The sequence below is a fragment of the Punica granatum genome, chromosome 6 (genome assembly GCF_007655135.1).
Source record: "Punica granatum isolate Tunisia-2019 chromosome 6, ASM765513v2, whole genome shotgun sequence".
NCBI lineage: Eukaryota > Viridiplantae > Streptophyta > Magnoliopsida > Myrtales > Lythraceae > Punica > Punica granatum.
Genome location: NC_045132.1, coordinates 3525866 through 3552428, shown reverse-complemented (window position 1 = coordinate 3552428; position 26563 = coordinate 3525866). Strand labels below are relative to the sequence as shown.

At 39.4% G+C, this 26563-nt stretch overlaps 1 protein-coding gene across 5 annotated transcripts; it reads right to left on the bottom strand.

Moving 5' to 3' along the window:
- Positions 1-553: 553 nt before the first annotated feature.
- On the bottom strand, positions 554-26563 carry LOC116210488 (protein ANTI-SILENCING 1-like). Of its 5 annotated transcripts, none has more exons than XR_004157510.1 (13): positions 19843-26562; positions 19225-19633; positions 18310-18478; positions 16520-17193; positions 13201-13230; positions 12944-13036; positions 11817-11895; positions 11531-11621; positions 11072-11174; positions 10854-10967; positions 10660-10737; positions 10100-10295; positions 554-3557 (listed from the first exon to the last, which is right to left on the bottom strand). XR_004157510.1 is itself a non-coding variant. In XM_031544367.1 (12 exons), exons 2-11 carry the CDS (start codon positions 19567-19569, stop codon positions 10687-10689), a joined length of 1707 nt encoding a protein of 568 aa, XP_031400227.1. In that variant the 5' UTR covers positions 19570-19633; positions 19843-26563; the 3' UTR covers positions 9917-10295; positions 10660-10686. The 5 variants fall into 5 exon arrangements, 3 of the variants coding, with proteins under 3 accessions (XP_031400227.1, XP_031400226.1, XP_031400225.1); XR_004157509.1 differs by lacking the exon at positions 554-3557 and adding an exon at positions 9559-9876; XM_031544367.1 differs by lacking the exon at positions 554-3557 and having other exon boundaries at positions 9917-10295; positions 18310-18436; positions 19843-26563.

Sequence of the window (26563 nt, the reverse complement as noted above, 5' to 3'; positions counted from 1 at the left end):
ACATTATATCGATCCTTGGTGACATCAATCTGATCCTCATGATAAAGAGGCAGATGACGCTACTGTTCCGTTAAGTTGTTCATGGATTGAACTGATGTAAAATTTGGACGAATTGATGTAACCCCAAATTAAATGATGTTCGTTACATCAATTACATCCTAAAGTTGTTGATATCATTCTTTCCCCCTCCTTTTTCCCGCTCGTTTCAAGACGTTTCAACTTCTTCCTATACCTTCTCTCTCTCTCTACATTATCTTTGTTCAAGTGCGAAACTCATCATCTCCAAGTTTCAGTGAAGTGATAATCAAGAGAAGCCTAAAATGAGCACTATGGAAGACGATAAGCAAAAGTTTGTCTTCATACCTAGGTAACTTTTGTTGTCCGTGTCTCTATATTTGGGAGATATGTGGGTTTTTAAATGATTAGATTTTTTAGGGGTTTTAATCATCACCACACATGCTTCCTAAAGTGTTATTGCTATGTCAGGATTTACGGTCATGTTTTAACATTGCTAGGTATGGGCAATTGATAAAGATGACCTTTTTCACAATGGTTTTTCTGAAAACACAAGAAAATCGTTGTTTTTTAGGGTTTACAAATTTCAATTTATTCTCTATAGTTTGTACTTGTGGAAGATAGTGGATGTGTATCTTCATCATGGAGAGAAGTTTGTTGGGGAACCCAAGATGGGTTATGAGGGTGATGATATACACATCATAAAAAATGTAGATGTAGATACAATCACAACTATAGGGATCTATGAGTTGCTTCCTCACGTGTATAGAATTGTACCCACTTCTTACAATTACCGAGATCCTACATTTCAGACATTTGATTTGGCCATAAAGCATTTCGAGTCTGACCTTGATGCTAGATACTTAATCAGTGTCTTGCAACATCAGACTGAACTCTACTTGTATTATGAAAGGAGTAGGAAGTTGAATTGAAGAGAAAATAATAAAAGATTGAAAGGATGGAACATGAAACTACAGAGAACAGGAAACGGGAAGAGGAGATGGAAAGGATGAGACTTGAAGTAGGGGACTGAGATGAGGAAGATAATGATATGGAGTTTGAACAGTCCAGTCAATCTGGTCTTGAGGGGATGGAATCTGCCTCTGCTAATGCCAATGCCAATGCAGAAGCAAGTAAAGTCAGAAATAGAAAGAAGTCTATTGTTGTGAAGAAGAGAAAGAATAAAGAGAAAATTCAGCATGACTCAAAAAATAGGAGACCAAGTTACAAAAGCAATGACAGGTTTAAGATGACAACCCATGCTGAATGGGAAGAGATGCTTGCAGATGATCATGATGATGCAATACATGCATCTCCTGAAAGTCAACCAGTAAATGTAAGTGCCAATATTGAGGAGATTTCATTGGATGACAGGCTATATGATGGGTATTAAACTTAAGAATTGGAGTCATTGGATGAGAATTCAGATGAGGAACAAGATAAGTTTCCAATGTACAATGCTGATGATAATAAATATATTAAAATTACTATTGGAATGGAGTTCGAAGATCTAGATGTCTTCAAGATGGTTGTCAGAAACATCAACATTGCAATAGGAAGGGAAGTTGATTTTATGAAAGATGAGAAGACGAGAGTGAGAGCATACTGTGTTGAGAAGAAGGACAATCATGACTGTTAATGGAAAATATACCGTGGTTTGAACAAGAAGACAAACACATTTCAAGTGATGACATATGTTCTTAAGCACACTTGTGCAAGAAAAATCGAGAAGTTGGCAACAATGGAGTGGGTTGCAAAGAAGTTGATTCCCAAGTTGAGGATCCGGCTAAACATGTCTGCACAACAAGTATTTGACTTCTTAATTCACACTTACCAAGTAAAGTTGCATGATCAGGGCCACCAAGCTAGCCAAGCAAAAATGTGAAAGTGAAAAAAAGAAGTAGTATGCAAGGCTGAGAGATTATGCACGTGAGCTGTTAAGATTCAACTCTTGTTCGAATGTACTCTTGCAAGTCCAACAAAAAACACATGAGTTTAAGAGGCTATACATTTGCTTAGAAACATGTAAGAGATGCTTCATAGAAGGGTATAGACCCATCATTGGATCAGATGGATGCTTCCTAAAGGGTTACTGTGGTGGGCAACTTCTTTTTGCAATAGGCCAGGATGAAAACAATTTCTTCTTTGTCATTATGCAGTAGTGGAAATGGAGTGCACAGAAAGCTGGAAATGATTACTTGTGAACCTCATAGCAGATGTGGGAGATCTAATACAAAAGAAATATACTTTCATCTCTGACATGCAAAAGAAGAGTTCAATGATACACTATGCGACGCATTAAGCAGTGATTGTGTATTATTGTTGGATCGCTTAAATCCTTTAAACTAGTCATGAAATAAGTGTTTTTGAACATTGCACGGGATTTGATGCTGCCATGAAAGAAGTATATGATGGTGCACCCCATAGATTTTGCAGTAGGCATATCTAGACAAACCTAAGCAAGAATGCTAAGTGTAACGATGGTGAACTGCGGAAGGCATTCTGAAATTGTGCCAAAGCAACAACCCCACAAAGGTTCAAGCTGTGCATGAATACTCTTCGAAGAATCAACCCAACTGCAGAATATCTAGGCAAAATTGATCCAAGCAGATGGATAAGGTCAAATTTTGATACTGACTGTAAGAAGGATGCACTAACAAGCAATATGTGTGAGCAGTTCAACAAAGAACTGTTGAAAGTCAAAGGTAAACCTATACTCAACTTGGTTAAAGATGTGAGAGAGTACATCACAAGAAAAAATATAAGATGTCAAACTCTATTAGCTAGATACAATGGATTTCTTTGGGGGTTTTTATATCTAGGGTTTTACATTTTCTTCAAAGCAATCCTATACTTATAAAATTATTAAAAATATCCCATAATTTATATTTTTTTTCCAAATCTATCCCGATATTATATTTTCTATTGATGAAATGTAAGTAGGCTCCAAATTTATCTCATAGTTTTAATTTTTTTCTCAAACCTATCCCGGATAAAGGGGTACAGTGGCAAACAGTTAAATGTTGACGGAAGATATAACAGTGAGATAGATTTAGAAAAAAAAATGCAAACCATGAGATATTTTTGATAATTTTAAAAGCATATGATATATTTGAAAAAATAGTGAAATCATGATATATATATATATAGCGTAATTTGTGCAATTTCTTTCCCGTATAGTTCAGGCAAGGTTGGAGGAACATAGGAAGAAATCTAATGGTTGGATTCCATCGTGGTTGGGAGACCTTCACATGACATAGTTTGTGGTAACATGCCCACCATATTCTAAGTGTGCCGTTGATATGATGGTGCGTACTTGTTCTTGTCGAGTATGGGACTTGAGTAGCATACCATGCAAGCATGTCATTGCTGCCATGGTGTAAACAGCTAGAGGTCATAGGAGTTTGTCAATCCTCTCTTAAGAAAGAGGTGACACAAAAAACTTATGAACAATTCATACATCCTACCAATGGCCAAGATTACTGGAGATGATTCCTCATGACTCTGTCCTTCTCCAAAGATTAAGAAACAACCAGGAAGACCTAAGAAGCAGAGAAAGAAGGTTCCAGAGGATAAGGCTAACTCTCACAAGTTAAAGAGAAAGTTAAATGACCTAAGGTGTGGCAAGTGTAGAGAAATGGGACACACCAAGAAAAGATGTAGTGGACAACTAGCAGCTAAGGAGAAAAAGGGACAAACATAGTGTTTCTACTTCAGGTGGTGTTTCGAGTGGTTTTGGATCAGCTAAAGCAAACAACGTGAATGTTCCAGTGGAAATAAATGAGAGTATGGAAGTTACACCAGAAGAAATGAATATATCACAAGAATCTGCTTCACTCCAACCATCACAGCCATCTCAGTATGGTTTATCTGCGGCATAGTTATTACAGGTGCTTTTGCTTTCATTTGTACATTCGAATTTTTCTAAATCCTGCCAACTAATGGACTCCTTAATATCATATGTAGGTTCCTCAGATGGGCATATTTGTTGACGGGTCCTTTTTCCAACCAATGACAGCCCCTCCAATAAGGCCCCCTCACACTCTCATCACAACACACACCTTAGAAACTGCAAGTTCTGGAACTGTGATTAGGTTCGCAACACATTTCCACCCAATGGGACCTCCTTTTAAGTGAACTGAAGATCGAAAAATCTGATGTACCGCATTTTGGGAACAATCATTGGAAACAAAACTTGGTTTAATTATGCTTGTTCCAACATGATACTGACTGGCACCATTTTGGATTGGATATATGTTAGATTGCCAAAGATATTGCATCAGATATTACTTTTGTTTGTCCCTTTGTGTGGCTACTTTGGCAAAGTAATATGTACACTCTCTTGTAAAAACTTATCTATAATATTAATAGTCATTTTTGTAATTCCATTTTATTTTGGTAAGTATTTTCATTCAGTTAACTTCATGCTTCAATCCATTTGCAATGAATTTATCCTCCAATTGCCTAAGATAGCTTTGTTCAGTAGGGGGAAAGAGGAAGAAAGGCGGGAGTTCAGTTTAGTTTGCTAAAAAATGGTATATGGACTAAATTGATGTAGCAAGATAAAGGCGAGAATTTAGTTCAATTTGTTCAAAAATAACGTAGGGACTAAATTTATGTAACAAGAGGACCAAATTGATATAACAATTTCCAGCATTTATCACAATTCACATTCACACTTAACGGCAAGACCTTATTGATGTGGAAAAGGACCAAATTGATGTAGCATTGGGACTTGATCGATGCACTTATACCACATAACTACCAAATTGATGCAACCGTCGCACAACCTGATGTAATTACACCAGTCAATGACTAAATTGATGTAACGATAACCAAATTGATGTAGCAGTTCAAAATTCAAGGACCAAATTGATGTAACCAAAATGTGAGGGACCAAATTGATGTAAACCGTGAAAGTCGGGACGAAATTGCCTATTTACTCTTTCTTTTAAGAGGAAAAAGCAGTTCAACCCCCTCTTCCCTCAAGCTTTGAGGATGATAAAAGTTTGCCCCATAACCTTTTCAAAGGTTACATATTACTCCCAACCTTTATGGGAAATAAGCGCTTTGCCCCTCGATTAAAATTCTAGCCAAATTCCGACGAAATTTTGTGCCTTACGACGACACCAATTAGGGGGTAAGGTGGGGTGGCTAGCAGGCAAGATTGTTAGAATCGCGATTCTAATTGGAATAGGTCAATGATTGTGGAGTCGTGAATCATAAGATTATACTTGTAATTAAAAAAGCAGCATATATATATAAACCAAATCATAATTCATAACTCAAAGTCTCGAAATAGAAATAAAGAGCTAACAAAATAAAGGATGAACAGATCAAATGTTATCCAAATCTTCATCACCAACACCAACATCAACGCACAACAAAGCAACAATGAAGAGCTCGAAGCAGAGCAACACACAGAAGTGCTCGAAGGACAACTATTACAATCGATAATTTCAACCGAAGGAGGAAGGATGACGATTACAATTGACAATTCGAACGGGGGATGAAGGCAAATTTCAACAAGAGAATACAAGATTTGAGTAATGGGAGAAGCTAGAGACGGAGTCTTTTCTTTTTCGAGACTTCAACAGAGCTCAAAAGTCAATAATCGATTTTCCATTCATTTGTCGATTAGTAGAAGAGGAAAAAAAACCAAGTTGCATTGCTCTATGAGCGGAACAATTGTACCGAGCTTAATCCAATTTTTAGTTTTGAGACAAATGTAGAATCGATAGAATCGCACCGATTTTACAATTTTACGACTTGGGATGCAATGCTACGACGATTCTAAGATTTTGATTCCTTAGGTGAAATCGGAATCGCTAATTCCCTGGTAAATCGTAGAAATCGTGCGATTTTACGATTTGACTTGCAAGTCTGACAAACATGCTGGCGGGGGCTTCCCCACCCATGATTTCAAGAATCCTAATCGAGATTTTTGAAAATCTCAAAAATTCGGACTAGGATTCTCGAAATCGATGATGGGAGAGCCCCTACCGGCCACCCCATCCCCTCGATCGACGACACCGAGGGTTTCTCTTCCAGCCGACGACATCGATAAGGGGATGGGGTGGCCGGCAAGGGCTCCCCCACTCCCGATTTTGGGAATCCCAGTCGGGATTTGCGAAAACCTAATTTCAAAAATGCTGATTAGGATTTTCGTAATCAAGGGTAAAGAAGCCCCCGCTAGCCACCCCACCTCTCGGATCGTTGTCGGCAGCGGGTTTTGTGCCTGCTAGGAGTGGCAATTCCTAGCATGACACATTAACATGACATGGATATAACACGGTGTTAAACGGGTTCGAGTTGTGCATTTTTTTATATTAAGTACATGGTTGAACCCGTGTAACCCGATTATACACGATTAAACCTGTTTATTTAGACGTGTTTAATCGTGTTGTTATAATCATGTAACCCGTTAATCCATTTATTTATTAAAATTACAAAAATATCCTTACCAAGTTACTAATCCTAATAGCTAATTTCCTTCAGGCTTCCGCGGCCACCTCTCTGTTCTTTCTTCTATTCTATCAGTTTTCTCTTTCTTTCTTTCTCAACAGAGTGAACTCAAAGACGACTCGGATGAGACGACCTCAAGCCCTCGACCTCTCCAGGCGCCACGGTGATCCCACCCCGACGCGACACCGGCGCCATTGTGATCTCACCTCGACAATCGTGGCTTTCCAATACCCTCTAAAGGCTGAAGGCTGAAGCATAGACGACTCCCGACTCTGTCCCTTTGGTCTCGCTCAGGCTTCGACGCTCCTCCAGCCCTAGCTGCTCTCCAATCCGAGTCTCCAACTTAATTGGTGAGTTCTTGATTGTCGATTGAAGTCCGATTGCACAACCCTAACCCTAATTTCGATTTGAGTCTCTCTCTACTCTCAGGCAATTGAAGCCCAATTGAATTCTCAATTGTCAACTGAGCCCTAACCCAATTAAGTCTCAAGTGGAAGCATTGCATCACAAAGAAATTGATGTTTAGAAGAAACTGATTTTACTAAGATGGACCATTTGTTTTCACTTTATAGAGATGCATGTTACTTCCCTTTTTTGATGATCTGTGGAGTTGTAATAAAAGAATGATTGTTCTCTAACTTATAGAAAGTAATGTTTGTGGTGGGGTTTGTGTTTTCTAAGGTAATCTCGACGCTAAGTAAGCAAATTCTTGCTGAGGCTTAGTGCAATTGAGCTGTCCTGTTTAGCTCTGCAACTCGTTTTAACTTATACTTTGATATTAGCTTGATCAATGATAGAGTGAAATAGACGACTGATCATTTTCCATGGTTGACTCTGCTTCTCTAGCTTCATTTGGCCGATCATCAGTGTGTCTCCACTGAAACAATTGATAATGTTATCTGTTTCACGAAGTGTTTCCCTGTGGTTGACTTTAATGTATATCTTAGGTATGTTTACGCAGGTTCAACATTCGTGTCAGAGTTGACACGAATAGATCGTTCGTGTTTTCAAAATCTAATGTGTTTAATAATTGTGTCGTGTATGGATATGTGTACCTATTATAACACGTTTTGATAAACACGTTTAACATGTCGTATCCGGGTTGACACGAATATAAACAGATCGTGTTTGTATTTTTAAAACCTAACCCGTTCAATAATCGTGTTGTGTATGGATTATGACTTTAATAACACGCATCCATTTGCCACATATAAACACGACACGACGCGAATAGTCAACTCTAGTGCCCACCCACCCTCAACCTCCAATTTCTCTCTTTTATTATTATTATTATTATTATAAATGATTTGGCCGGAATTTAACCGAGGAAGCAAGACGCCTACTATCTAGAGAGGTTGAGGAGTAATTCATAACTTTTGAAAGGTTAGAAGGCAAACATTTACCATCCTCAAATTTATAGGGAAAATTGCTTTTACGCCTATTTTCTAGAGAGGTTGAGGAGTAATGTGCAACTTTTGAAAGGTTAGAAGGCAAACATTTACCATCCTCAAATTTATGGGGCAAATTGCTTTTTCCTTTTCTTTTAATGGTGGCTCTTTTCCTAAACTCTTTATTATATTAAAAAAATGGGTCTCACAATAAGTACGATTTCAGAAATTGAGACCGACCATTGAAGGAAAAAGCCATTTTCAAAAGTCTCGATTCAGATGATGTGACACCCATGTGGCACTATATGGGGCCCCCAAAATGAGAAATGATCTATTGTAGATGCTCTTATAGATCAACTCCAAAGGGGGCACAAGTCCTATTTTCTAGTGACCCTCAATGGTGCTATGTAGGCACCACCGAATTGGGACTCTTGAAAAAGGAGACTCATCGCTCCAATGATCGGTCTCAATTGAGGCCCCACATGTTTTTTCATGTATATAATTTATAATAAAAAATAAAAATTAATCAAGTTAAAATTAAATAATATAAATATAAATTAATTAACTTTATATAAACAATTTAATTAATTAATTAAATTTATTAAAATACAAAAAAAATTGTAATTTGAAAAGGTGGAAAATAAGGAATTTGAAAATTAAAATTTTGATTTTTGTAAGGGGAAGTTTGAAAATCAAGATTTCAATTTTGAGGATTTAAAGATTGAAAATTTTGGATAATCAGATTTTTAGGGATGTTGGAATTTTACATGTAATTCAAAAAATGGTTGATATTAAACTGATTTGGATCCATTTTTCGTGGAAGAAGGGAGGAGTATGCTTAAAATGGGAGAGAAGTACAATTGGTATGAAAAGAATTTGGATATGAGTTGGTACTTACAGATGAAAAAAAAATCAAGTTAAATTCACGTTGGCACAGCCAACGAATAAAAGAGTCGTCGCAATGTTCTTTCACAAAAATAAAATTAAATAGATAAAATAAAATTAAAAGTTGAGCACCATGGACCCCAGATTGCCAACTGTCAGCGCCTAGTTGGGTGCTTGAAAATTAGGTCGGTCTCGCTTGGGACCAAACCTCCATTTTTTTTTTTGGTGTTGGCGGCGGCGCAAAAATGAGACTCTCAGTTTCAACCATTGGAACTGCCCATAGGACTCATTCTATAAAGAAACAGCTCTAGCTTGACTTTAAAAAATATAAATAGATATAAAAAGATTTAGAAATTAGATTGGGAAAAGAGAATAACAAACATGGAGGGAGAGAAGGTTCCCATTCCGGTGGTTGTCAACCTCCCTTGGAGACCACCGAGCCCTTATCAAGGTCGTGGATGACCCCAATGAGCATGATGGTGGCCGGGCCGAGAGGCCATACCGCCCCTCTCCCTCTCCAATGTTCTTTTTCCTTCTACACTTCCTCTAAGGTCATTTCGCAAACAAGAATAACAGTGATACTCCTGTATGAACATTGAAATCAATGCAGCGGAGATGACATAGCACTCTTTCCTCTGCCCTCAATTCGTTTCGGGGTCTAACGTACTTTCAAGTAACTTCAAAACCAGGTTTTCCTAATTGACAAGGATATTATATGTGATTTTAGGTTGAAAGCTGGATTAGGCTCACAAGTTACTCAAGCCTGGTTCCAGAAAGCTCGACATTGACTCGCTCAATTCGAGTCTTCATCAAATGGCTTGATTCACTTGTGAACCCTATTTAGTCTTCTAGAAGACCGGCAAACTAGTCCGAATGTATCACAAGTAGTTGAGTTTGCATGCTTGAATGTCTTTCCTCAACTTAGCCACCAATGATCCTTCCTTAACATTAAACGAACTAATGAAATGATGGCAATAGAGAAGGGCATGGCAAAGAAGATTATCTTACCCATCCCCGACTAGGGCAGGAAACCCGAATACCCAACTCACCGTACTCGGCTCTATGAACATAAAAACTTCAACAGACGAATTATGTGCTGGGACCAGCTTAGAAGTAGTGAGTGCTGTGAAGAGACGAAGATTGAAGGGGGGTCATTGGACAAGGAAAAGAAAGACAGCCACGTTTTGGTATTCATCAATTATTGTTCGTGTTTTAGATCTACCTGAATTTTTTTAGATATTCAAGAGCTGGAGGCCTAATGAGCATACTAAATGTTGACAAACAAGAACATTTGCATATAAACATCTAACTTCTGATTAGCAAAAGGTGGGTAAAACATAACTTACATTGTCACCCAGCAGTTCAGCTGAAGCTGAGATCGTTTTTGACAAGGCAAAAAGGAAGTGGTTCCTGGAAGTGGTTCCTCAGGTGACCAAAATCGCAGCGGTTCAGCAGCACAACTAATCAACAACTGACAGACCCAAAAATCATCCGATCCATAGAAGAAAGCAACCACTCCAAAATAACCTGCTTAAAAATGCTCTTTTGGGAGAGGAAAAAAAAAACAGAGAGAGAGAGAGAGAGAGAAGGACACAAACAAGTAAAGAGTTAGCAAAACTGATATCAAGCCTCAAATCGTTCAGCTTGAGGCACTGAGTTGTCTATGGTAACCAGTTTCTCAACAAAACAGATAGTAAGAACCCTTCTTCAACCATGAAAATGAATCAAAAAAGAAAACCCGAACAGAGAACCTCAAGAAGAAGGGTCTGTTCTGCACAAGGGGGCACTAAAACATGTAGATTACCAATAGAACATCCGATATTCCTCGTAAAATCCATAAAAAATTATAAAATGGAAACTCGGAGGAATTTGCTACATTAAAGTCCAGTTCCTAGAAAGTACTTACGATAGCTCAAGTTGAACGGGACAGGCATCATTTACACTTCAAACTGCCTCGGAGTTTTCTCAGCTCCTCCCCTTGTTGCTAAGTTAAAGAAGAAGCTCACTCAGCGAAGTGTACACTTATGGTTATGGGGGAAACCAAAAATATGATAATATCATGCAAAAGCAATTTTCAGAAATAAAAGTCCTTCCAGACACCTTAAACAGTAATTGCCATGCACGGTCCCATCTTTCTTGCAGCAAAAACCAGTCAATGGCCAATTCAAACTCCACTGTGTTCGGTTGTGAACAGTGCGAAGATGCAGCTTCCTTCTGTTCACATGCAGCAGCCAAAACTTGCAATAAGTGAAAAGAAAAGAATTTTCTTTACAGAGGAAGAGGAGGGGGGGGGGGAGGGGGGTGGAGGGCGGAGAGACCTCCCGATTGTGGGGGTGCCTGGGGCTAGCAAAGACAAGATGGCCATGAAAAGTTCGCTGCTTGCCAGGGAAGGATCGATCTCCAATGCAACCAACAAGAGGCCTAACATGTCGGGGAAAGAAATCAGTATCAGTACCCCTAAAGGTGTGTCAGATCATCCAATGTCTATCTTTGTACATAAAATTATATCAATATCAAGGTACAGCAACAGATGATTTCATTCCTTCGTTGTTCACAATGTAATTGTCACAATGCAAGCAATGCTTTTCGATCATCACTACAGACAGGTAAGAGATCATGCATCTATACTCCTTCCCTTACATATTTCCATGGTGCCCTCATAATAGAAAGCCTTTCATCCTACAATGTTAGTATCAGATGGGTTCTGGAGGAAAAGAAAGGAATGTGCTGGGGCTGGAAATTTGTTCTCAAAAGGCAATTACAGCCAGCAACTGTACCTTCCATTAGGTAGCAATAAGCAACCTTCATCTAATTTCTTCAAAGCCCTCTCCGCTGCTTCCTTTGTTTTGAATATTACATATGCTTCACCTGTCAAATGTATAAACTCATTATTAAGGAGCTCCCAGAATTCCCATATCTCTTCAGCACGTAGATATAAGGCCATAGTTGGTATGAAGAAATGGACTATATATCAGAGCATAAATATTACATTGTTTTATGCTAAATAGCTTCAAACTATAAATAACTGGGGTACAAGATTATAGACCATGAATTGACCAGTACCAGAATGAGGGCTAGAAATTGCAGTGCGCTGAATCATCTTCGCTGTGCAGTTCAACTTCAAGCCATGCCAAACTATATCCTGGCAGTAATGTATAACAATATCAAACAACGCACTGGAAATGGGAAAAAGAAATAACCTGAAGCCATGCCAAACTATATCGAGGCAATCACGTACAACAATATCAAACACCGAACAGGAAGTGGGAAAAAGAAATTCAAAAATTATCACTTCATATAAGTTATTCTACCGCGAGAAAGCCAGTCCCATAAGGAACAGAATGTGCCTTAATGAGCAGGAGAAAGTAAGGCTCCATCCGGTTGGAGAGAAACACCATTCCACTCATTTGCCTCCACTTTCTTGTATGTCATTTTTAGAAAGCGATCTACATCTTTTTCCTCTTCAAATAACACCCCAGGCCCTCTCTCCTACCATCTCTATGCAAGCACTGTCCCTCCATCCCTCTCCATCAACTGTCTCCTCTGATCCTCGCCTCCTTCTGCTTCCTCCAGCATCAGCCACTCTCCACTTCCCTCGCTTCCATCTCTTCTCCACTCCCAAAAGCAATGGGCCATCAAAAGTCAATGAAGGAAGAGGAGGTAAAGGGACGAATGGAGAAGCAGATGAGGACAGACGATGGGGAGAGAGGGGAGAAAGAGCTCTTGGAGAGAGGGAGGGAGAGAGAGAGAACCTAATGAAGAGAGGCATTGGGAGATTTTCAAGGATAAAAAGTAACAAATAAAAACTGGGGTCATTTTTATTGAAAACAGAAACAACAAAGTGGGGAAAAAGTAGTGCAGAGCTTCTTTAGCCAATTGGAGCCTAAGCATTCTGGTAACGGCTCAAAAGGATCTTAGTTTCATCGGCTGGTGAGGTATCAAAATCAGGCATTAGAGCTGTAAAATGGCGAATTCAAATGTAGATCCAGGCATTACAGACAATCAGCTTGTAGCCCATTTTCGAGGCATATGAAGCATGCCTGAGATATTCTCATGATGGATGGTTGCTCCCACTAAAAGTAAAGCAGCAAGCATCAAAATAAACTAAATTCAAGAAATTTTAGAAACACATTCAGAAGGATCACTCAACAATACATGCATATTCTCAGAGTTGAAAGAACTAGAATTACCTCTACTTCCATGGAGGTGTATGATGGATCTAAATTCCAAAGTAGGACTAGCATCCCTCGCTTTTGTGCATCTACCACTCTCTCTTCCCAAGGCTGATAACGAAATGTAAAGAGAAAGTAAATCAGCTATAAAAAATTGGAGCCACCAAAGTTTAATTTCAAAATTATATATGCAAATTGAAGTAGGACTAGTATTCTCTCAGATGTACACATAGGAGAATAAAGTACCGAACAGTAACAGGAAGAAAACAACTTACAAAATTTGTGAACCACTTGTTCTTATTGTCCTGGGGCAACAAGAAAAGAAGTGCAAGTAAGAATTCTGATCATTCAGAGCAAAATTTAGCTCAGACGATACGCATTAAGCTACTTTTCAACATCAAAACATTGGAACACGGACAGATCTTCAGCAAGTCACATGCAAGATATATATGGAACAAAGTCCAGTTCCATTGGCAACTCTCCAGGAATTGTTTAAACAGAGACTCATCAGGACTGTTGAGAGTCAATGCAGCCTAGACAGGAAACTAATGCTGTAGGTGATATACTCTTCTACTTCTCGCGGTCAAATCCTTCAAGAATCACAAGTTTTTGCCATATTAGTTGTTGAGCTATCAACAGTAGAAACACAATCGCTATCTGCATACAAGTGGCGCTTCTGATTCCATTACAGTGTAGCCGATCATCATTTCGACTTTAACATTTATCTGCATCCACAAATTGTTTCAGGATTCTTCAAGGTATAACCTCATCCACGTCACGATTCTCCTCATAACTACGCCATATTAGGCAAGAGTTCAGTTACTGCAATTTGAGATCAGTGAATTCAGAAGAGATCTACTCATCCAAATTAAAAGAATATCAAATGCACTTACAGCTCAAATATAAGAGCCAAAAAATGTAGTTGAGTGAAAATGCTTGCGAGTTAGCAATAGACAAAATTGATGACTGACCCCAACAAAAGGAATCACACAGGATAAGCACTTCAAAATCCTTCCAACTAGCCTTGCCAATCCATCTTAAATCATGGAATGTGGCATTGTTCTTAACTCCTTAATGTTCCAACTTTTTCCTACCATGCCTTCCCTTGATGATTGTAGAATAATCTTTGATCATAATTCCAGCTATGAGCACTGCCTCCAAGATGATAATTTGTGATTAGTAGTTAAACACTGATTATCCTCTTAAGACCTAATGTGATCATAGATTTCTCTATATATTTTCTTACGTAGTTATATTATAGGATCTATAACAGACTTAAGTTAAGGTGCGCAGCCCAGTAGATGGAAATCTACATATAATTAGCTTGTCCACTCTCCGCACAGTACTATAATAATTGGTACTAAGCATCCCATTCGTGTACACACTCCCACAGCAACAACATATTTTGGTTTAGGCATTTGTTCATATAATCTCACTATGAGCCATTTTCATTGTTATAGTCTCCGCCTATCTAGGACCGATCTTGGTACCAATCCATTATGATCAAAGACAAATCATAGAGGCTCTTAATGAAGCAAATTCAATGAAGCAACAACTTGTACCATAAAGAAGCGGCCATAAACTTGAGGACCTTGACCAATTCAAAAGACTATTTGATGTAAATGAAATAACTAGATATCATCCAACTCCTTTATTCTAACATAGTCTCACTAATGTTTAGAGTTCTCCATGGTCCACACTTCAATCAATCTCATGACAAGATCTGCATCATAAGGCCATTTCCAGGGCCTTTTCTATGGCTTGCGCCAATATGGTGGTGGTGGTGGTGGTGGCGGGCTGGGCTAGGGGACAGTGGAGGTTGACGGATGTGTGGGATGGAGGCGGCACCAATGCTTCGCCACAGGGATGGTGGCCAGAGCCAGTGCTCTCAATACCCGACCTGCCAATGGGGCAGATTAGGACAGTGGCATTGTTCTTTACTCCTTAATGTTCCAACTATTTCCTACCATGCCTTCTCTTGATGATTGTAGATAATCCTTGATCATAATTCCAGCTATGAGCACTGCTCCAAGATGATAACTTGTGAGTAGTTGTTAAACATTGATTATCCTCTTAAGACCTAATGTGATCATAGATTTCTCTATATATTTTCTTACGTAGTTATATTATAGGATCTACAATAGACCAGTTAAGGCACGCAGCCCAGTAGATGGAAATCTACATATAATTAGCTTGTCCACTCCCCGAACAGTACTATAATATTTGGTACTAAACATCCCACACTCTCACACTCCCATAGCAACAACATATTTTGGTTTAGGCATTTGTTCATATAATCTCAAGGAGCCATTTTCATTGTTATAGTCTCCGCCTATCTAGGACCAATCTTGGTACCAGTCCATTATGGTCAAAGACAAATCATAGAGCCTCTCAACGAAGCAAATTCAATGAAGCAACAACTGGCACCATAAAGAAGCGGCCATAAACTTGAGGGCCTTGACCAATTCAAAAGACCATTTGATGTAAATGAAATAACTAGATATCATCCAACTCCTTTATTCTAGCATAGTCTCACTAATGTTTAGAGTTCTCCATAGTCCCACTTTACTCTATCTCATGACAAGATCTGCATCATAAGGCCATTTCCAAGGCCTTTTCTACGACTTGAGCCAATATGGTGGTTGTAGTAGTGGTCGAGGTGGTAGTGTTGGTGGTGGGCTAGGCTGGGGGACAGTGAAGGTCGACGGATGTGTGGAATGGTGGCAGCACCAATGCTCCGCCACAGGGACGGTGGCTAGAGCCAGTGCTCTCAATACCCGACCTGCCAAGGGGGTAGATTAGGGGGAGTGAGGCCTCATGCCAACTGACGCTACCCGATGGAGGTCAATGGAGGCATTGGTGATCTCTCATGAACTCCACAGGAGGGACGGAACCATAAATTATACATTTGACACCTATATGTCAAATTCACATATTTGGATAACCGAGATGGGACACCTTTAACCACCACAATCTCTCCCTAGGTCACCGTCAAGGTCAACTGCTGTCAAACCCCTCTTGTGCAGATCCAAGTGGCCAGTCATTCATGATACATTGCTCTTTGTTGCATATGGTGATGATGTGCAAACCAAATTTTTAAAGAAAATAATCATGGTTTTCGAATTATTTCAAAATTTACAAGGATTAAACCAATAGAGTTGGCCTTTAGTAAAAGTGTGCGACTTCCTTGCAGAAGTCCCAGGTTTAAGTCACTCCTGCCCTATTGAGTCACCACATGGCCTGTGGCTGAACTAATCTATTCCGTGGACTTGCAAGGTGTTCATGTGGATCGTAAGATAAGTTGAAACCACAAAAACCCTCGTTATTAAAAAAAATACAAAATTTTGATAGAGGATTTATGTAGTTCCATATTTGCAAAAAATTAGAACATCGAGCCTTTTCTGGCAATCATTGAAACTTCGGGATAGATTTTCAATAAAGGCCAAAAGCCAGAGTTTTAACACAAATATCCCTTTCACTTTAATCATGAATGTAATAACCCGACAAGATTCAACTAAAAATATTTATGTGACAATATACATTTATAAGATTATATTTGATAAAAATAAGAATTGACAAAGAAATAGGACTTACATCGGGTCGTCGAGTAACTTCCTTTGTCCAGTAATCAACGTTGTCCTCCTCACTAACAGTATTCTTAGCGGAGGGCTTAGCCAACTTGGCATTGGAAAGCCTCCACTTCTGTTGGGACTTCTTAGTAGATGGTTGTATATCTCTCTCAACTGATCCACTCAAATGTAAGGATTTACTTCTTGGCGTAATGGAGGCTTCCCTTGAAGCTTTTTCCTTGCCATCATTCTTGGTTTTTGAAACCATAACATTGTCCTTCTCCTTGCCCTTTGACGTAGAAACATGAAGCTTGACTTTCTTCAATGGTCTTTCGACATCATCAAGGTCCTCCAACGATCTTACTTGTTCCTCAACTCCGGCCTTATTATCAAGACCGACAGCAAATTTGCCCTTGCTTCCATCTAAATCTGCCTTAATCCTTGGCGAGATTTGTTTACTTGAAGATCTATCTTTCGCCAATTTAGAATCCAAACATGCATCTCGCAAACCATCCTCACATTTCTCATGTTCTTCCATATCTCTCCTTTCATCAGTTGAGATGAGCTTCGTTGAGATTGTGGACTCATCAGTCACTACAACATTTCGGCTATCCTCTTTCTTGTCCTCTATGATGATCGGATTTTCTTTCACAATGCCCTCAAACTTGTGACTCCCGGCTTTATTAAATATAAACTTTGCTGCAATAGTTACATAAACCACAAAATGCGTATTATGACACCTATCTATGATATTATCTGATTTATCCATACAATTATAAGACTATTACCATGACTGATGGGAAACGGCTTACAAGCATCCCAGTTTATCAGATTCAATTAATGTAACTCCCATTGGAACTAATATTGAATGATGTGTATGTAGCCTTTCGTCTTCAATTTCGAGTATAGAGCCAAGCGCCCAATGTATGAATCTGATACTGAGATTTGGGTAGAAATTCCAGTAGAGGTAATGATGATAAATCACATATTGATAAACCTCTTTACACATTAAATAGAAAGTTTTATATAGAGAGGCACAAGATTTTTATTAGGAATGGGAGCATAAATGCATTATTCATGGCATTGGTTTCTTTTTGGCCATTCTACTTAAGAGAAAGCGAGGAAGCTTCATGGTTGCAAGTTTTCAGGCCAATTTATTTGTTCCAATTACATTTATTGCCTTCTAAAAGCAGGAATACTGTTTATAAACCACGTATATTTTAAACCATTTTCCTATCCCACCATTTCTACAATAAGCTTCCTCCATTTTAACAAACCCTAGTAACAACCATGACATCCTGAGTCCACACCCATTATTTTGTTTCCATGACTAATTCCACACTTGCACCACGATCATGACATGCAGACCATAGGAGAGAAGGGGAAAATTCAAGACTAGTAATGAGAAGTTAAGAGTGGATATTAATGCCAAATACCAACCATTAAATATTAGTACTAACATAATAAAAGGACCATCCATCCAAAATGATCTGTGTATAATTCATGGACTTCAGAGTGTATAATTCGTCGACTTCAGAATGCATCGATAAAAAGCAACAGTCATGGAAACCAGTTTTCCCTCAATCAAAGACAAATTTTGAAGATCCTTACAATATGTTCAACTCCAAAAATTAGGTTGTATCGTACCGTTTGCATAACAAAGGGGACATGCAATAAAAGGAGGTAAATAACAGCACAGAACTTCAGATTTAACAAGTGCATCAAAGAAAGAATTGCCGAGAGGCATAAGGAATGATAAACGAACCAAAACTTAAATATATATATATAAAAAAAAAAAGGAAAGATAAATGATACCTTCTATTCCAGCAATTCTGTCATTTATCTCGTCTGATATCTTCAGTTGGCCAACATCAAAGGTTCGACTGAATACAAATTCAGCCATGTGAAGTTCCTCATCAGATGGTTGGGAGTTTCTTTCATCCTTCGAAATGCAAATAACATTACATTTTCCAGCAATCGCTTCCTGAATTAATTGTCATTCTCTAAAAATTTAGAACAATAGGTCATAAATTCAGGTTTGTTCTACTCAATTTGAAAGATAAAAACTAACTTCTCAAAGCCCTTTCGGCATGGCTATGCCTTTCCGTTGTACTTATGGTTTGTTGTGGGACTGGGATAAAATGGCTTTTGATACTTGCCGCCTAGGAGTGTACGTTTTGAGCTATATGTGGAAGCCAATGAACTGTTGGTGGTTCCGGAGATAGAATCATCCGAAAATGAATTAAAGAAAAACAGTAGAATTTCTACAAGAATGACCATTTGAATATGTAACGCCTCTTCCTAATTCCAGTAAGTTTCATAAAGGCACAGACCGAAGCATGTTTCATTATTATTTGAAGCAAGATATAAATTTGGATTCACAAGGGAAAAGCCTCCTGAGTTTGTCTTCCTACATATTTCTAGAGGAAGCTCTAAAGATATCTGACCCAGATAAATATTAAATGTCACCTCCTAGAATCAAAAAAAATTCTCCCATTAATTACCACAAACCCAACCACAGCCAGAGGGACATAAATCACAAAATTATGACATTCAAATCAGCTCCTTCCTTCTCTCCTCCTAAAGAGGTGGTTTTCTCAACGTACAGGAAGCAACTCAAAATTAATAACTCTAAAATGGACGATCAACTGCAAGTAAAGCTTAGAAGCAACAAAAATAAAAATAGGCAATGAAAGTGACACTTCAATAGTAGAAAAAGAAAATCATTACCAGTGGATTAACATTTGCAAGGCCCTTTCCTTCGCCGGATGCGAGAAACAATTCGTTCTCAGGCACCCTTTCAGCTCCGAGGTAATTTTGAATCTCACAAGGGCGGAAAAACCATAGGACCTTTACTCTCTTAGACTTATCTGGGTTCTCCCATATCTTTATAAGTTTCCCAATAAATGGCTCCGGCTCTGATTCCTTGTAAAGATATACGGAATCATAAAGGGTGTACTCTACGCCATCGAAATTGAAGGATTCATAGAACTGGACCTCTTTGTTCTTCCCACCAACTCCTCTCTTCTTACACCACTTAAACTCGAGTTTCTCGCTCTGGTCTGCTTCCCCCATACTCTCATAGCAGGCCTTTCACCGAGACAGATAATGGAGACCATGCACCAAGCCGGTCACAAACCTGAACATATAGCACAGCGTTAGCAACTCAATCGCTTTACATCTTGTATACAACTTCCAATCCGATGAGCAAAGAAAGTCTACACATACCCGTTGCCTATAAGACAAATCAGCGGTTCTTAATTTCTATGCGCAATTGAGCAAATTTCTCACCGATATGTCAATCGACTAACCCAAATAAGAAGAACAGCAGTTGATAGAGTGGCTAACCTGACCGTGGGCGGTGAGGAGGTGAGGGAGGGAGACGAAGGGACGGTTTGAGTGAGGAGGAAGAGACTACGGACGGGATGGTGCTCGTATCGCCGGGGCGGGGCCTGCTCGGTGAGGCGAGGAAGAGAGAAAGAGGATGAGGGACGGTGATGACGGTTGTCGGTGTTGAGGCGGCGACCTGAGCCTGAGGTGACAGCGAGCGTGGGGGTTTGAATTTTGAGGTCGATGGGCAAGCAGCGGAAGTCGGATGACGTTTGAGAGAGATCAGAACAGAATGGAGAAGAGAGAGAAGTTTGATTAATTTCTTTTTTAGTTAACCATCAATTTGGTCCTCGAAAAATTATATTATATCCTTCAAAAATTTTTATCACCAATATAGTCCTCCAAAGATTATACTGTCGGACAAATTAGTCCTCCATTAAAAAGCTCGTTAAAATCGTCATAACTCCGTCAATAACTTCTAGAAAAATAAAACGTAAAAATAATTCTCCCGCCGGCCACATCCCCCATGGGCGAATGCCCCGTTGCCATGAAATTGAACCTACTACCCTTCTCTTCAAGCCCCCACCCCTTCATTCTCCACTCTTTCTCCATCTACCCATTTCTCCAATTTCAACCAAGCTCATATTGAAACTCAACTTTACCCCTCCGCAACCTCCTTCAACCTACCCATTTCCAAAATTCACCGTGGGCAGCCAAGGTATCGAGCTTCAGCTCGTACTAGCAAGAAAGGTATGGCATTTAGTAGTCCCCTAGAGCTTGAAGAGGAGGACTTGTCCTCGAACGGCCTAGTTTACAAGAATACGCTAGTTGATGGAGTGCTCCATGTTTGCCGCGAGCCTTAGACTCATCTACTTGCTCAGCAATTCCCTCTTAATTGAGATTGGTAATATTTCAACTGATACTGCCGGAGACAGGGTGCTATCTCTAGTGACCTCCCATGGGGGATGTGGCTAGTGAGAAGGCGCCATGAGGTTTACCCCTCCTTCTATCTTAAAAAAACATTTTTTATTTTTAAAAATTATTGACGGAGTTATGGCGATTCTAACGATCTTTCTAACGGAGGACTAATTTGTTCGACAGAATGATTTTTGGAGGACTATATTGATGGCAAAATTCTTAGTATAACCAAATTGATGCTACTATGATCTTTCAATGACCAAATTGATAGTTTTCTCTTTTGTTTGTCTTCGTTTGATCACTTTTATGTTTTCATCATTTTTTTCTTTTTCTTTTTCTTTTTTTTTTTTGTTAATGACACAAATAGGCATGTCGTTTTCACTTTGTGCAACATCTAGTACGTGAGAAGATAAAATTACACAAACAGGCAAGGTATGAATTTTGTGACAATTCTTGCATTTCCATCCAATTATGTCAAAAAGCTCCGTTAAGTGCTAGCGTGGCACTTTTGTTGGCCCACCACTTCAAACGTGAAGCTTAGCTGGCAATTGGTGAGCCCCAGCATTAAGCCGAAGCCCCTATTTCCCTCTAACAATCCATCTTACTCGTTCTCCACTCCTTCTTTCTCCTCATCGCTCTCTCCGCCATGTATTGAACCTCCACTAAAACAACTAAGAGCTTTAAAACCGTCGCTATCACATCTTCAACGCCTCCATTGAGTGATTCGCTTTGACTTTTTCACTTCGAGATAGTGTCTATCGAAAATGCCCACTCTAGCTCGGCTCACTTTCCCCTGTCAAAGGCCTACTCTCCCTCCGTCGGGAAAGTCCAATGCAACGTCAGTTGATCAACACGGACTGTTTGGTTCGACCTCTTCAAGGACAAGAACAGGTTCGAGTTCATCGCCGATAAAGTGACCGACTCTGTGGTGGATATACGGCTCGGTCAGCTCGCAGACAAGTAAAACAAGCTCAACCCCTTGGTGAAGATGACCCCCCCCCCTTGTAGGAATTCCTAGAGCTCTCACAGGCATTCGGCGACTTCTCAACATGTTATAACGACATCTACAAGGAGCTAGAACTACTCGCTATCCTGCTATCATCGAAGAACATGCAGGGTCGAGAGAACCAGGCCCAAAATTCGGAGCCTGAGCCATGCATGGGGTTTCTATGGAGGGAGAGCTTCTCAACGAATATTATAAAGCGCATCTTGCCGGTGGATCTTTAGCCGATAGTCAATATCTGCATTGATAGACTGTAGTCATCGTCCATCAACATGAAGCAATTTGCTGTAGCCAAGCTGAGGATGCTTACCAAGAATTATGCCGAAAATCAAGTTCTAATTGCCGACAATCGTGGCTTGTGCTTTATTAAGCCACGCTTTGGTTGAAGATAATAAGAACTTGATCGGAGCTTGTGCAATTAGAGTTTTGCTCCTCCATTCATTAAGAAGAGGGGCGGAGAAGATGGGATTGCAGTTTGGAGGGAAATAGGGGTTTTAGGCCAATGTTGGGGCTCATCGATTGCCAGCTAAGCTCCACTTTTGCAGTAGTATGGTAGCAAAAGTGTCACACTAGAACTTAACAGAGATTTTTGACGGAATTGGATGGAAATGCTATAATTGACACAAAATTCATACCATTTGTGTCATTTCCCCCCTTTTTTTGTTGTTTTCGTCGTTTACCTTATGTTTATTTTATGTTTTGTCCTTCCGTCAACTTTTTCGTTAAATATGCTGAGTTGGATTACCTTGGATGCGATGTTCACGACACATCATCGATTTTCTATTTCAATTTCCTCCCATTGAACCAAAGTGAATAATTGAAACTGGTGAAACTCTTAACGGGTAACATTCATCCCTCTCTTTTTTCAATTTATCTTAACAATTTCTTAGTAATAAATAATTTAAGAAGAGGAAAAAAAGTAAAAAAAAATAAAAAAAAAATAAAGGAAGAAGAAAAGTAAGATGAACAAGTGCCACATCTCTCCTTCCTCTTCTTTTTGGATCGAAGCGATAATTTGACTTGTAGATATCTTGTTCTATGTATTATACATATGTATTTGTGAAAGTGCATCATCTTTAATGCAAAGAATTTCGTCTCAAAATTTATACATATATGAAAATTCAGAAGTAGATTTCAAACTTTTCATCATGCTTCTCAATTTTTTCTTATGGTGCTTTCAGGTGAGTTGATTATCTCCTTTACCCGTTCTAATTAAATTCCATCTCTCTATTTGGAAAGCGATTGCATTGTGTTTTAGTCTTCATTATTTTTAGTCGAAATTATCTCCTTTAGAATACAATAATTTATATCTTCCCTTAGATTTTGATTCGTTTAATGGGAGATTTGATTTTGCTAATGGTTGCTTAGGAAGAAGAAGGGATGTCGATGCATGGTTGTTCATCTTCTTCTATCTAATAATTCTTCCTTATTCTTTTTTTCTCTTTTTTCCCATTTAACTTTTCTAAGAATTTATTGAGATAATTCCTAAATAATAGATGGATAAATGTAATAGGCTAAGATTTCGAATTGGGTTCATTTCACACACCTGATTTTTGCATCGGCTATTTTCCATCACACTGAGAAGAAACAATTATTCTAACTAGAAGCGCAACAAACTCTCTAGTCGAAAATGACAAGTCTCGGAGGCTTCAAACCCTCCGCGGCGGGCTACAACTAACAACCCAAAGCAGTCGACTCGTCAAGATCCACCACCGCCACAGCACGATCTAAGCATGGTCCGACTGGATCAACTGGCACCTGATGCTCGAGCAAGTGGTGGAAGAAATCATCGATGGCCGCACGACCTCTCATGGCACTCAGGCTGGCTCGAAGAACCATGCGGCTATTAACCGAAGGTTGAACCAAAAAGAGGATAATGTTGTCTCCTCCAAGCATCATCCTAAATCACCTCGTGAAAAAGGGACTCTAAAAAGTTACCAGTGACATGCCTTCATTTATCGCAATTCCCCTTGGACCGGCTGCGAAACAGGTAGTCAATGTGATGGGTTTCCCCCTATCGAAGAGTATTTTGAGCCGCTCTTATACAGGGAGATTCTTCACGCTGAAGTGCCCCACAAGTTTACTCCTCCTCAGATCACTTTGTATGATGGGAAGACAGACCCGGTAAACCACGTTCACTGCCACACAACTTCTCTAACGGGAAGACGAGTGTCCAAACAAGTGAAATGCCTCTTGTTCGCAGGAACTCTTATTGGAGTCATTACATATTGGTTTCACTCTTTACAACCTGGCTCACTAACAAGTTTTAGGCAACTAAAATAATTATTCCTATAAAGGTTTGCGATCATGCTACAGGTGAAGATGAACATTGTTGAGCTGTTTTCTATGGAGCAAAGGAACAAAGAATCCCTTTGTGACTGGTATGATCGGTTTTTCGAGACCTCAATTGAGGTGGAAGGGTTAACACAATGCGAAGCAATAGCCTCCTTCCAAAGGGGCTTGAGGAATGAGGGCTTCGCAAAGAGCTTGGTCATCACCCTACCAAGCAGTTTCACTGACACATCTGCTCGTGCACAGAAGTTCATGAACGTGGAAGAGTCCATCTCGATATGGAAGAAGAAGGAGCGCGTGGGTGAAAAAAGAAAGGAACTTCATGAGGACAGGTCCAGTGAAAATAAGATAACTATCCTTCAAGAGATGAACCAAAGGCAACTATCCTCCAAGAGATTGAGCAACTTGGTCTGTGAAGCCCCACCACAAAATAAAGATAAATCTATGGGGATATTTTGGGATAAATGCTTTACAGTTATTGTGACTGATGAACACTTATTTGAATTACGAGACTTGTGTTATGGTTCGCTAACTCTTTACAAAAAAGCGATGGGCCTAAACATCTCCCTTAGCTGGGGGCAACGCTTTTGATAATGATTATGCCTGATAACCAAGGGCCTCTACCATGCCCGATAACCAAGGGCAAAACCCAATAAACCAAGGACTATATCCCGATGACCAAGGGATAATAACATCCGATAACCAAGGATGAGGCAACGCCTAATAACCAAAGGCTAAGCTAAAACGAGTCCGATAACTCAGGACAACTTCCAATTACCAAGGGACGAACAATGCTCGATAACCAAGAGCGGAGCGTTCCTTCGCGGAAGCAACATCGCTCGATAACCAACAGCGGAGCTTTCCTACAGGGAAACATAAATGTCTAAAGACCAAGGACAAAATTTTCCTTCGAGGAAGCAATAACGTTCGACAGCCAAGAACCGTGTTTTTCTTCGCAGAAGCGACAACGTATGATAACCAAGGGCATATTTTCTTTTCATAAGACTGAACAAGCGGTACAAAGTCTACCTTCGCACCAAGACATCGCTTACGACGCAATAACAACCGTTATGAATTGATCCACTTCCAGCGACCTCTCGAGCTCATGGGATTGGGGGGCTATATTGGGGGCCAAGAAATTGACCATATTCACGGGGCTCGATTTAGAATCCTCGACCCTTCTTGATGCACCCAAATCGGTAACTAAATCCTATTAAGAATATTTTTCTACCTATATCTCCTTTACATATATCGATATCCTTGACGTATCTCTAGAATATTTTATCAATGAGATCTTATACTATCTCTAACCATATATTTGTCAAGTATATCTACTTGTTGTACGCAATTGAATATTTGATACATATTACAATATCCTACTAGAGATTTGCTATGATCTCTACAAATACCCTTTAGTTATGTTGGAAGCACCTCGTTCCGGCGCATGCTAGATCTACTAATCAGGGAGCGTATCAAATTAGAGGGCGGATAAAAGCACATGTGGATTACACATCAAAAGACGGACTTTCGATATTAAACAAATAAGTTCTCGAATGCTAAGTACTTAATTTCAACATTTAGTGTCTATTTTTAAAACAATATGGGTTAATTAGCAATATTTCATTCTCTAAAAACGCGTGTGTAAAACTAATTTTGAAATGTAGCACTCACTCCCCGAAGACCTTGTTCTTAAACACAATTACTCGTATTTTTAACAAAAATGCACATTAAATATTCTTTAATTAAAAATCTTTTGATTTATATAATTTATTCAACAGGACAATGGTTCAAGGCACATAAATCAATATTCTTAAGTAGCAAGAAATATTCATGTCGATGTGTTTTCTCAATTAAAATGTGTTTTTTGAATTCAAAATATTTTTAGATAATTTTCCTCCGCTCAAATATCTCAAATGGTCTTAAAATTTCGAAAATGGTGAAAATGAAAGTTTTTTGAAAAGCTTGAGAACAAATACGCTACTTAACCGCGCCCCAGGGGCGGTTACCAACCGTGCCTCGCTGCCAACTGTCCAAACAAACCCGCGGTTACCCTCTGTTTCTCACCCTTTCCCCTCATTCTCCTGTAGATAACCATAATCAAAAACCTCAATCCCCGAGCTTCAAAGCATGAGAAACTCTAACCTCGAGCTTCGATTTCAGAGTACGAAGGCCACAGTCGAAGCCTTTCCGCCTCGATTCGAAGCAGAGTGGCTTCCATTGAAGCCTCTCCCCTTCGATTTCGAAGCAGAGGGCACTTTACTTTGAGGATTGAACCTTCCTGCTTCGAAATCGAAGCTCGGGTGGCTTCGATAGAGGTCACCAACTGAAGCTTGAAGAATGGGAGGACGAAGAAGAAGAATCTAGAGGCAGCGAAGACGAGCAGTCGTCGAAGGCAGATGAGAAGACACGGATCTTTGTTCTGGTAGGAATCGGTGGTTTGAGATGGTAGAGATAGAGATTAGGTTTTGCAGGTATGATGGATTGAAGTGGTTGAGCTGATGATAATCTGATGATTACGATGATCTG